Raw genomic sequence first — 12,377 nt, 5'->3', positions numbered from 1 at the left:
GCAAGTCGGTGCCTGGCACGAGCTTAGTCGTTGGCGTCAATGTGATACGTTTAATACGGGGCCCAAACCTACGTTTAACAAAGGCGTGTTCAACTTCTTGGTTCTTTCGGTAAAGTCACGTAGAAGGGAAGTAATAAAATAATAAAAATAAAACATAATAAAATAATTCTCACGACGTTTCGGCCACAACGCAAGCAGCCGTCCTCAGGTGAAGAACAGGTCTGTCGGAAAGGCAGCTTCAGACGCTGCTTGCGTTGTGGCCGAAACGTCGTGAGAATTATTTTATGTTTTATTTTTATTATTTTATTACTTCCCTTCTACGTGACTTTACCGAAAGAACCAAGAATATGAATCCCTGCAGTCACGAAAGCTTTAAATCGAAAGGCGTGTTTGTGAACACACTTATCGCTTGCACCCCCTTGATATTCATCATTCAAGTGCCAGGGCCCAAGAGAAGGAATTTCAAAAATGTAGAGATAAGCAGAGGGTGGGGGAAAACAACAAATTAGGAGACAGTTTAGTTTTATTATTGTTGCTTACGTAACATTCAGACTCAAACTGTACCTTCAACACAAAACAAAGGAGCCGCAAAACACGTGAATGCATTGAGCGTTTCATAATCTCATTTCCACGGCGGCATTACTCAGTCTCACCTTAACTTGGGTTTTTTTTTTTGCCAATCTAATGAATACGATAGCACTTTGGACATTATCTCAACATCACATTAGTGGTAATTGAAACGGCACTTTAAAAGAAACGTCGAAACGGGTAACTTCCCAGCCAAGGCTGCAATTTGATCTATCCTGCAATCAAGAACGCTGCCGTGGAAATCCAACACTGCCACCTTTTGGCGTTCTTCAGACTTTACTTAACTCCTCCACGACTAAAACTTCATGTTGAAGTGGAACAGAGTAGACGAGTGGATCGTCTTATCCTCTTCGTCCTCCCCGAAATGGCCATTTTGAGGAGTGATCGCGGTAGGCTGTGCTACACGTGGAAGAGGTGGTTGAGCTTATCGCGAGCCAAGTCCACGTCGTCCCTCAGGAAGTAGAGCTGGTCAATGGTGGGCGTGTGCCAGCGGTTCGAGTTGTACACGCTCTCGCCAACCTGGTTGGGCAGAGAGGGCATCGTCCTTGAAAGATAAGCAGCAAGTTCACGTTGTCTATATTCCTCTTCTCGGTTCTTTCAGTAAAGTCACGTAGAAGGAAAATAATAAAAATAACACGTAATAAAATAATTCTCACGACGTTTCGGCCACAATGCAAGCAGCCGTCCCTCAGGAGGAGAACAGGTCTGTCGGGAAGACATGTTCTTCACCTGAGGACGGCTGCTTGCATTGTGGCCGAAACGTCGTGAAAATTATTGATTTAATTTTTATTATTTTATTATTTCCCTTCTACGTGACTTTACCGAAAGAACCAAGAAGATGAATCCCTGCAGTCACGAAAGCTTTAAATCGAAAAAAAAGTCTATATTCCTGTTTAAAATAAACAGCTGCGGCTGCTGCTGCTACTGCCGCTGGGCATGAACTGAAACAGAAGGTGCCGTCTCGGACATTAAAGGTTTTTCAGTTGAACACGTCGGAGGCTTTTGCGACCAATATTATCCGTAAGAGGTTTTTTGGGTTAGATGGCGTAAATATAAATGTGCCGTTAAACCCGCCATCAGCGGACACAGCCAATTCGTAACGTTTGTCATGTAAATAAAACATGGCAATAAGTTACCAGTTCAGCACACCAGTGTGTTGTAGAGTAAACACACAATATTTACAAATCGAGTACGGCATTTCGCCGGTAATTACAAAGGCTTTTCACCACGCGTTTCGACCGCTGGCTGCGGTTCGTACTGCCAGCGCAATCACAAAGGTCACAAGTACAATTAAAGACACACCCTTCAGTCAAGTGATTGAGGTCGAACACATACAGCCAATGACATCACTTGGCACCCCCACCTTAATGTCAAAGGACACATGGGGTAGATCCAAGATAAACCAGCAGTGACTAAAGCACCTTCTGAGGTCGAACACATTCCGAAACGTTTCATTGAGGAAATAAGAATGTTGATTTAACATTCAACCGGAATATAAAACCAAGAGTGAAAATCATTTTAAAATTCCTATTTGTATTTTAAGAATACACTTTGTTATCATTAATTTCATTGTACTTCATCGTCCCAGCTTTAACAGTACATCGGTAAACTATTTAGTTGTTTGTAACATTCAGGACGTTCGTACCTTCCACCCGGGCACGTCCTTCATGATCTTGGCCTCCTCCTCCAGGTTCTCGCGCACCTGCTGCAAAACACTTTCGCAGAAACCCAACGGACGTATCACTTTACTTTCATGTCCAAATGTAACAACGCTCACCTCCCGATTACCTAGGGTTATCGAGGCGCGGGGTGACCTAGACAACGTAGGTAAATTAATACATAAAAACATGTATTGCTTACCAACGTGGAATGAGTGTGAATGTGTTATCTATTCATATTGTTTCTTAAAGTTAGCACTTTGCTTCCCAACATGTTTGCAGTCGCGTAGGCACTGGGTCAAAGAGCCTACACAATTCAGGAACAGCTAACACAATTCTGGAGCAGCTATTAAAAACAAGTGCACGTGTTGAAGTATTTTTTCCCCGCATACTTAATCCACAACCAGGAAAATCGAGTTAATTGTACAACGTAAATAGGACACTGAAAAACGAGTAATTGTGCATTCATATTTGCATGTTCTATCAGGTGAACAAGTCTTACTGTCTATCTTGCTCCGCTTGCAGAAGGGGCAAGATTGCAATCCGAGATTCCAACTCTTCAATCTGCAACCGCCTGCATGCGGCGGGCGGGCACCACAGAGACAGGGGACACGTTAATGCAACAATACCAGCGGCGAGTTGTTTGTCAATGGCGGATTGCAACCGCGTGCTGAGATCACGACGTCGCGCGTGTATCCTGCGGAGGCGCTTACCTTCTCTCTCGGTTCCACTTGAAAATCCTATACTGGCCGTATAACATGAGTCCAATCCCAATGGCAAACATGGAGTATCCTGTTGGGAGCAAAAAGCGTATACTGTGCATTATCTTTAACGTTGCGAATCAAAAAGAATGCACAAGTACAGAATATCTTGAATAATCCGGCTGAAAAAAAACACAACGCAACTTCTTTGTGTTAATTAATGAGAAAACCATCAACAGTTCTCGAGTTAATGTATTACATATATATATTTCATTGAGCATTGTTTACAGGCAAGTTTCAGCAGCCTTGCCAAAGTGTGCTGGCAGGCCTTGGTGACAGAGCCCAGGACACAATGCAGCTTAAACACAGTCGCAATTTTTTTACGGTGACATTTTATTAAACAGTTGACATCCGCAGGCAGCGCAATATTAACCCTGGTCACCACAATGAGCCACAGAGCCTATCATTTACTTGGCTGCTAAATGTGCTAAAAGGCCCGAGTGGACACGAAATTAGCTTGTGTGCAGGTGCTAAATGGATTGTCGCATCACAGGACCACGTGATGGCTCAGGGAGGCTTTCATCCTGCGGTGGATTAATGATGGCTCACGGTAATAATCAGCATCCGTCACGTGCCATGCAGCAGATGGGAATCTGATTTGCGTGTATGCATCGCTGGGAAATTGGCTCAAGAATATTGGCCGACAATTTCAGTGGACGTTACTAAAGCGTGCCCTAAGCCTGTAAAAACGGGCCATTAATGACCCCCCGAGACAATATAGTTAGCAAGAGCAAGCCACAAATCCCCAGTGACAAGTTAGAGAAATGTATATATAACGTGGGAAACACGTGAACAAATGTGCATCATCAACCGAGGTCACTCGTATCTGTCTTGCAAAATATATTTTTAAAAAAACATCTCCATGGACTCATGCAGTTAAACTGGAATTGAATTTAAGTTGGAGGAGCCGTTCATGGGTGGCCTTGCTCAAAAGCAAAGGGGGACTCTTTAAAGGTGATTACTACACGAAGGAAAGGTGGCATACGCCTGTGACCTAATCACCTATAATGCACGTGATCTCGTTAGGTCTGGAAAGCTAAGCTGAATTGAGCCTGGATACTACTTAGCTGGGTGACCACCATGCATATCATAGCATTGGTTGTCAGTGGAGAAACATCTATTGTTGGACTATACTATGCTCCGTCTATGCTCTCCATCTTCACCAACACGCACTGACCAATATGCTGATGAAGGGTCAATAACCCCTGCAACTTGCATGGGGGAGGGGAGGGGGGCTCATCCAGCAGTGGATTGACAAAAGGGCTGTACAGTAGCGGTTGGCATAACGTATGTCTTTACCACGTTCTTCAAAAGCAGGCCAGTCATCATAAGCCATGCTCTCTCCAATGCTTGGTGATAGTATTTGTCCCCCATCCATCAATGTGATTCATTACGCCCTTGAAGTTTTGAGTCAGCTGGCCAGGCTGTGGCAAAGACGTTGCTACTACTTGTCACCCAGGCAGAGAGTGCTACTACTTGTCACCCAGGCAGAGAGTGCAAGACCAGGTATTGACGAATCACCAAATCACTAACAATAATCGCATATATTTAAAAACGCGCGCGTTCTAAAAATAAAAAAACTATTAAGCATGGCATTTTTTATTTAATATATTGTTAATGATTATTGTGCTGCATTGTGACACTCTCCCGTGTACAACCCAAGCCGTTTACAACAGCGCCCTTCGCATCGACTCGTCTCCCAGGAGGAATAAGAGGACTCCTATACTGGTAGGAACCTCCTGGTTACACCAGCCCACAGGGGATTATTGTGCCCGTCTGTCGTGCATCCAAAAATGGGTGGGGTGGGGCTAGGTGGGGAGGGGCTGGGTGGGGAGGGTGAGGCTGGGTGGGGGGTGGGAGGGGTGGGGCTGGGTGGGGAGGGGCTGGGTGGGGAGGGTGGGGCTGGGTGGCGAGGGGCTGGTCACCCCGTGGTGCCCTTATAAAACTCAACGTTTAACCTACTCACGCCGGCTTGTGCCCACTCTCACAGTCGGCCATATTTGCGGAATACACCACGCCGCCGTTGACCCTGGCCATAGACCGAGCTACCAGCTCCCTCCGCAGCAGGACAATGTGTTAACTGTGCGCATTCGAATTGTGAATCGCCGCCAGCCTCCAGCTACGTTGGCGTAGCTGGAGATCGTGGTGAGTAGACGACGAGGACGAGGCAAGCGAGACCACGAGACGAGCCCGGGTCGCGGTGTCTTCAACTTGACACCGGCACCGCGGTGCTAAGGCTTTCGCCCATTGCCGACGAGACACCTTGAGACGCGCAACCAACGAGCGTATACGATCAACGTGAATGTGTGATTAATTAACTACGTAGATATTAATGCGGACGGGTGGAAGGTAAACTTCAAAAAATGATGGAGGTTACGGATGGGATGCGCAAAGATGTGGGTGTCCGCGTGCCCTTGTGTTCATCTCCGCGCGTCTGCCATTTGTTGACGATTACCATCGCTTCATTTCCGTACGAACACACGAATAACAACAACAACACCGACATTAACAATCTGTGTGCACCTTTACAGCCCCCCACACCCCCACAACACCAAGGCCTTAGTGTCAGAGCCTAGGCCGCGACCTCTGCCTCGTTGTGCCGAGATCAAATTCAGGGGTGGGGGAATCAACAACAACCACCCCCAGCTTGTGAAGCCACAGATCACCACACAGTCCCCTTGTTACCAGACAGGCCCCTCTTGGGGAGGTTTCGTTTGTAGTCCACGGGCCCGTAACCTCCCGACGGAGGCATGTCCTGCTTCACCTTGGACGCCGCCATGGCGGTGATGGTTCAACCTCCTTCCCTGCGGCACCAGCACCGGCTCGGCTCGGCGATCGACTGCTCTCGCCTGGCCCGCGGCGAGAGGACGCGGGGATCGGTTGACGATTTGTCGAGTCTGGATTAGTGGGCGGTGAGGGGGGAGGAGTTTATCTACTCCCGCCCCCTCGTCCCTCCTCCACCCCCTCCCTCTTCATCCTCCTCCTCCCTCCTCCTCCCTACCCCTTCGTACCCCCTTCTCCTTCGTACCCCCTCCTCCTCCTCCCTACCCCCTCCTCCTCCCTCCCTTCCCCCTCCTCCTCCCTCCCGCTTCTCCTCCCTCCCTCCTCCTCCTCCCTCCCCCTTCTCCTCCCTCCCCCCTCCTCCTCCCTCCCTCTCCCTCCTCCTCATTCTCCCTCCTCCCCCGCCTCCCTCCTCCTCCCTCCCCCCTCCTCCTCCCTCCCCCTCCTCCTCCTCCCTCCCCCTTCTCCTCCCTCCCCCCTCCTCCCTCTCCCTCCTCCTCATTCTCCCTCCTCCCCCGCCTCCCTCCTCCTCCCTCCTCCTCCCTCCCCCTCTTCATACCCCCTCCTTCCTTATTCCTCCCCCTCCTCCCTTACCCCCTGTTTCCCCACTTCCCCCCACCTACCCCCTCCCTCCCCCCCTCCTCCCCCCCTCCCTCCCCCTCTTAGGGGCCGTCCATAAATTACTTTAAATAAATATAGACAACACGTTCTACTGAATTAAATATACTTTTTAATAAATGTTTTCTCCGACAACATCAGAGTGCAGCGCCACATTAAATACCCACTACAATGACAATAGTTGAAAGCGATTTGAAGCATGTTTTATTTTTTTGGGGGGGGGGCGGGCAGAGCTTTGTGACGTCATATTTGAGGCGGGTCTGACGAGAAGGGGGGTCCAAAATTGTCCAAAATCGCGTGACGTCATTTATGGACGGCCCCTTACCCTCTCCCTCCTCCTCCCTCCCCCCTCCCTCCTTCTCCAGCCCCGCCTCTCCAAGTATTCGATGAATCGTTAACAAATGTATGACTTTAACAGACACGAGGGGGCGACCGAAGGCAATTTTAGACTGCGTTGTCGGTTGGGGGGCAGACAGCTCGGGCAACCGCTGGCTGTAATCCCATCACTGGCCGCATGGTGGTGCTGTTGCTGCACTGAATGTCTTTGTGGCTGGTAAAATTAATTAGTCACTTCTCCCCCCCCAACTCAGCCGGTATTTCTCAGCGATTAGGGGCCGATAATCGGGACCGCTGGTATCCGAGTGCTCACAATTTAGTCCGTACGCATGGAGGGGGGAGGGGGGGGGTTACCCAAATGCGTGCGCTTGCGTATGGGGGGCCTACTGAGAATGTACGCATAGGGAACGGGGGGGGAAGCCTCGATAATAATTTGTCTACATTGGCCTTCAAATGAGTGGACTATCTGTTTGCTTAAACTAAGGCCGTAATTATAATATATTCAAATATGCTCAAAATGCCCCCCCCCCCCCCCCATATATTGCTATAAAAAAGATTTCTGTTTATATGATTGTGGTTATGGTTGTACTTTATTAATCCCTAATCTCTGCCATTACATATAATGAAACAAGAAAGGGTAAAACAAACAGAGCAATGCAATACAATACACTATTAGACATTATTGTAAAAATTTAATAAAAAGTACATCCTATGGGTTAGTATTTTTTAAAAATATTTTAGGCAGGAAATGGCAGTAAATTAGTTTTCAAATTGATATTTTTTTTGGGGGGGACCTCCAGACCCCCTGGACGATTTGGAGGGGGGGGTGTAGTCAAGCGTACATACGCAGGTGGGGGGGGGGGGGGTGTAAAAAGTACGCGTGTGTACAGTGAGGGGTGGAGGGGTCAAGTTTTGACAGATTTTTGCGTACCTACTCAATGAATGGCCCCTTACGGCGCTTTAAAATCTCTGTTTGGCGCGTTGTGTATTAAATGCGTGCCGTCGTCGCAACGTTGTGCCGATGATATTCATGGGGTAAGCCTAGAGGTGTGCTCTGCACGGCACCTATGCCGCAGCCTCCGCTCCCCCCTGAGAGGAGAATGCGCGACCCACGGGTTCAGAACATCCTGTCCCACATTGTCCTGAGATGCGGTTGCATTTAGACGCTATGTCGCATATGCACATCGAGAGATGTTTGACATCTTATTTTTTTAAAACCCAAATTGTTAGGTTCAGTTTATCACCAAATTACAATAATACATACCTTTAACTATTGTGTAGCATGTGAAAATGTGAACCCCAAGTGTGTGGATGAAAAGGTCAAGTTTTTCATTCGTCACTTGGAGGGATCTGAAGTTCTGTTTCCCTGGCTGACACTAGAGCACATGTGGCTGCACTGCTTTGCAAATGGATTCTGTGCCACATGGCACCATGCTGATAACACAATTGGAACAACATTGGTGGATAAAAGACCCAAACATACTTCAAGCTGTCTTAAGATTATGTGGGAGTCGTTGGTTTTGTTGTAGGACTTGCTTTAATCGTGGTATGCCACACGTGTCTGTCCTTATGCAGCTCACTCGACACACGAACTGCACTTCGTTTGTCTCAACCAGGTGTGACCCAGGGCTCCTGACAAATCATGAAGCGTTGTGCGCGCCACTGATCAGATTTTTAATTTGCTAATGGTCTCTGGCGCTTGGCCTATTTGTAAGCTCTAATTGCCCTCGTCGAGAGCGCGTTGGTGATGGGCGAAGAAGAACGGATGAAATAAAACACGAGTCGCGCTCAAAACCGCTCTCCCATTTCAAATGTCACCGAAGGTATTGCTACCAGATGCTGTTGTTGGAGATTATCTGCGCGAGACCTCTTTTTTTTGTTGAAAGGCCGTGCCTATCTCGACTGGTGCTGAGTTGCACAGTAAAGGTGTGCGCGTGTGCCTGGAGGGAGGAGGGGATGAAAGCGAGGATGTGGATGAGAGCTGGACGGGGCGCTGGCTGGTACGGAGGGACCTGCGAAGCATCACTCACACCCCGGAGTGCCAAGACACACACACACGCACGTAAAAAAAACCCCATCTAAGACCGTGTCACACACCTCCGCCCACACCACCACCACCACCACCACCGCAGCCGCCTCAACCTCCCTGCTAATGAATTGGACTTATCAGGGCCGTGATAACCCCCTGTCACGAGGCCTCCGCGTCCCATAAACTCGCTGTCAAGCCCATCTGTGGCCAGCCAATTAATTTTAAGAGGCGTAAAAAAAGACCATTGAGCGCACAACATCTGCGGGCCTATGCTTACACGTGGGTGTGTGTGGTTGTACTTCGGCTTGATACATTTGCCAAAAATGTCTGCAGTTTAGCAGCGTAGCTTAAAATTGATGGGGATATATATATAAGTAAAGTGGAGAAAAAAATTAATTAGCGTTAATGATTTAGAATATTTCTCATTGATGGGTGTTGGGTATTCATGGCGGCGGAGAGGGAGCTGGTGTGACAGCCATAGATTGGGCGATGACATTTGTAAACGTGTCCAAGTGAGATGGATTGAGGCCACACGCGCAGGGCAGGAAGCGATTGTCACCCGCGTGCCTGTGCAGCCGTTTGTCCAGCGATGGAGAGAGAATGTCTGTTGGCGGTTGCTGCTGACGAACGATGCATTTACATCAGTGACATCTATAGGCGGTGCGCCCTTGGCTCCATTTCTCACGTGACAGGAGAGATATGCGTGTGGGAGTATATACGACTTGAGTGGCAGATTCGCATTATACAATTAAGCGTGTATACGGAGCTGTCGGCTAACATAACACCTGCCACACGCTGCCCTAACACCGGAATTCTTCAACTTAAATAGCTGCCAGTGGTGTGCGTGCGAAAGGTTCTCCAAATAAATCACCGCTCAAGAAAAAACTATTTTATGAATAACAAAAAATAACACGATTTGACAGTTGAGATAGAGGATATGTCTACACGCGCACGTGTTCTTGTTCTGTATAAACGAGAGTACCGAAAGTTTTTCGATGAATCGCCACAGCTTTGGGGCGGAAAGAAAGAACGAAAGGGGGAAGAAGAAAAAAAACGCCGCATTTTTGTTTAAGTGCCCGTTGCAGGCTTGGGTGATGGTGGCAAAGCAGCTGGCGCCGAAAGGGTCAGGCGAGTAGAGTCGGAATCTGGGGGTCGCTTCCTTTCCCATTCCCCGCCCGTGCCTGCCGACGCTGTTATCCACACGCACGCATTTCTTTGTAACGTGCGCTCGCCCGCTCTCCTTCTCTGACCGCGTCTTAAACAGCTCCTCTTCAAACTCCCCCAACAAGCGTCAGTACGTGTACCTCGTCGTTGTCTTTGTGACGAGGCTCAACTCCCATTCAGGTCGGGGCAAAAGCCCGTTGAGATTCGTTCTTTATTTCACTTTGCAAGGGGACACAACTTTAGTCGGAGCCATCACATTTCCATGCAAGTTATCTTGTTGTTGTTCTTGTTGTTCTAATTTAACCACTGTGAAGATGCCTGTCCTGTGTCGTTAATGTGCGTGAGTGATTCTTATGGATTCATATTCTTAGGTTTTTTCGGTAAAGTCACGTAGGTAAAAATTAAAATTAATAAAAGTAAAATTAAAATCACGACGTTTCAGAGGCAACACAAGCTTCCGTCTTCAGGTGGAACCGTCACAGCACAATTGCTGTATCTTGCTTGAGACATCGCATTGCTGTATCTTGCTTGATACAGCAATCGTGCTGTGACGGTTCCACCTGAAGACGGAAGTTTGTGTTGCCTCCGAAACGTCGTGATTTTATTTTACTTTTATTAATATAATTTTTTACCTACGTGACTTTACCGAAAAACACCTAAGAATATGAATCCTTGCAGTCACGAAAGCTTCAAATCTAGAATTCTCATGGATGTGACTTGACCTGTGTATATACACCTTGCTGAAGTTGTATGCACCTGAACGGGTAGAATTCCTACAGCCACTCACTTTCGTTCAGGGCGGCATCAAAAACCCCTCGCTTTTGCTCTGGACTGTCCGTGGAGAAGTATTCCTTTCGCGAGAAGCATCTCTTGATAGTTTCAGATTTGCTCGTGGGAAAAGGAAATTGTGAATCCACATTGCAGGAGAATACCGAACACGTGCAAAATGTCACTTTTTTCGAATTGATTTTAGTGTTTAGTTTTTTGTCCTTCCCCTCGCAACTCCGATTGGCTACGTACGGTGCGAAAGAATAATTTATAATACCTAGAGGACAGCAGAGCGAAGTGGGGGTGGGGATTTGGTTCAGTGTCGTCGCCTGGCTCCTGTCCTCACTCATCTGTGGTTCCTCTCTCTTTGTTAGAAGTTGAATGTATTCACGTAAATCAATTGCAATGACCTTATCGCAGCTCCCCCCCCTCCGCCCGTCATTTGGAACGCCGTCCCCCGATTCACATCCGTAACGATCAATCATTTCCTTCGTTCAAAAAACCATCTAAAGGCGCGTTTCTTCAGCTTGACTTTTAACCACCGAGTCTCCCTGACATTGAACAGGGCTCCGCTCCTTACAATTGCCTCCTCGAGCCGCAAAATTGCGCGTATTATAAAAACATATTATTATTCATCACAGACCCTTTCTTCTGAGTACACCAATCTCCATCCTCAAAAGGGGCCGTTCATGTTAATTTTCGTCCACTTTCTTTTTTTAACCGAAACCGCCCCGGTGATCTCCCAATCATCACCGACGGCTCGTGTTGTTGCTCTGGAGAGCGGGCGATCGACGATCAACGTTCAGGTCGCCGCGTTGATGACACTCGTCGTGATGGCTGCCGTCTTCCACGCCGATGTGAGACCGTGGGTCATCCGGGACAGAGGCCGTACAACGTACAACGACGCACTGCCACGATCCACAAATGCGGAGGAGACATCGCAGCGACGACGATGCCACTCCGCTACCCCTGACGTGGTTGTCTGGCTTGGCCCACCTGCATGTGAGACTGTACTTACTTGATACAGCTGTCGTGGCTGTGACGGTTCCACCTGAAGACGGAGGCTTGTGTTGCCTCCGAAACGTCGTGATTTTTTTATTATTTTACTTTTATTAATTTTAATGTTTTACCTACGTGACTTTACCGAAAAAACCTAAGAATATGAATCCTTGCAGTCACGAAAGCTTCAAATCTAGAAGAGACTGTAGCCGTTGCCTTGCCATCGACACCAGCAGCCGTACGACAACAACAAGAAGAAGAAGAAGAATCTCCGGCGGCCATGGCAATTCGTCCTGGTCATCGCCACTTTCGGAAATTTCGCCAGGAAGTGAAAATCTGTCTCGGAGGGAGGCGAAGGTGGTGGGGTGGGGTGGGGGGGCTGACTTCGTTCGGTGCTTTAAAAAAAGACCAACGAGCCGTGAGCGCGCTGCCCCCCCCCCCCCCGCTCTCTCCCCTAATCCGCTCGGCTCCAGGCGCGCGCGAGAGTAGAGGGAACGGATGACGAGCGCGCCGTGCCAATGCGCAAGACATCCGAGGTTTAGAGCAGACAGGGCACCCACCCCCACCCCCGCTCCCCCCCCCCCACAAAAAAGACATGCCCCGATCAATCCCACCTAAGCATCACTCTACCCGGGGGCTCTCTCTTTTCAACACCTTGACGCACTCTTCTCGTTG

General features: G+C 48.4%; 1 protein-coding gene across 1 annotated transcript; it reads right to left on the bottom strand.

Annotated features, from left to right (window-relative positions):
• Positions 1 to 505: 505 nt before the first annotated feature.
• NDUFA13 (NADH:ubiquinone oxidoreductase subunit A13) lies at positions 506 to 5,851 on the bottom strand. Its single transcript, XM_061558496.1, has 5 exons — positions 5,693 to 5,851; positions 2,960 to 3,038; positions 2,749 to 2,820; positions 2,234 to 2,303; positions 506 to 1,107 (listed from the first exon to the last, which is right to left on the bottom strand). The coding sequence occupies exons 1-5, from the start codon at positions 5,784 to 5,786 to the stop codon at positions 988 to 990; spliced, it is 435 nt and encodes a 144-aa protein (XP_061414480.1). The 5' UTR covers positions 5,787 to 5,851; the 3' UTR covers positions 506 to 987.
• Between the last annotated feature and the right edge of the window lie 6,526 nt (positions 5,852 to 12,377).

Source organism: Lethenteron reissneri, chromosome 24 (genome assembly GCF_015708825.2).
Source record: "Lethenteron reissneri isolate LAM-NWPU_2019-01 chromosome 24, ASM1570882v1, whole genome shotgun sequence".
NCBI classification, from domain to species: Eukaryota; Metazoa; Chordata; class Hyperoartia; order Petromyzontiformes; family Petromyzontidae; genus Lethenteron; species Lethenteron reissneri.
Note: the sequence above shows the minus strand (reverse complement) of the source record. Positions and strands in the feature narration are given on the sequence as shown.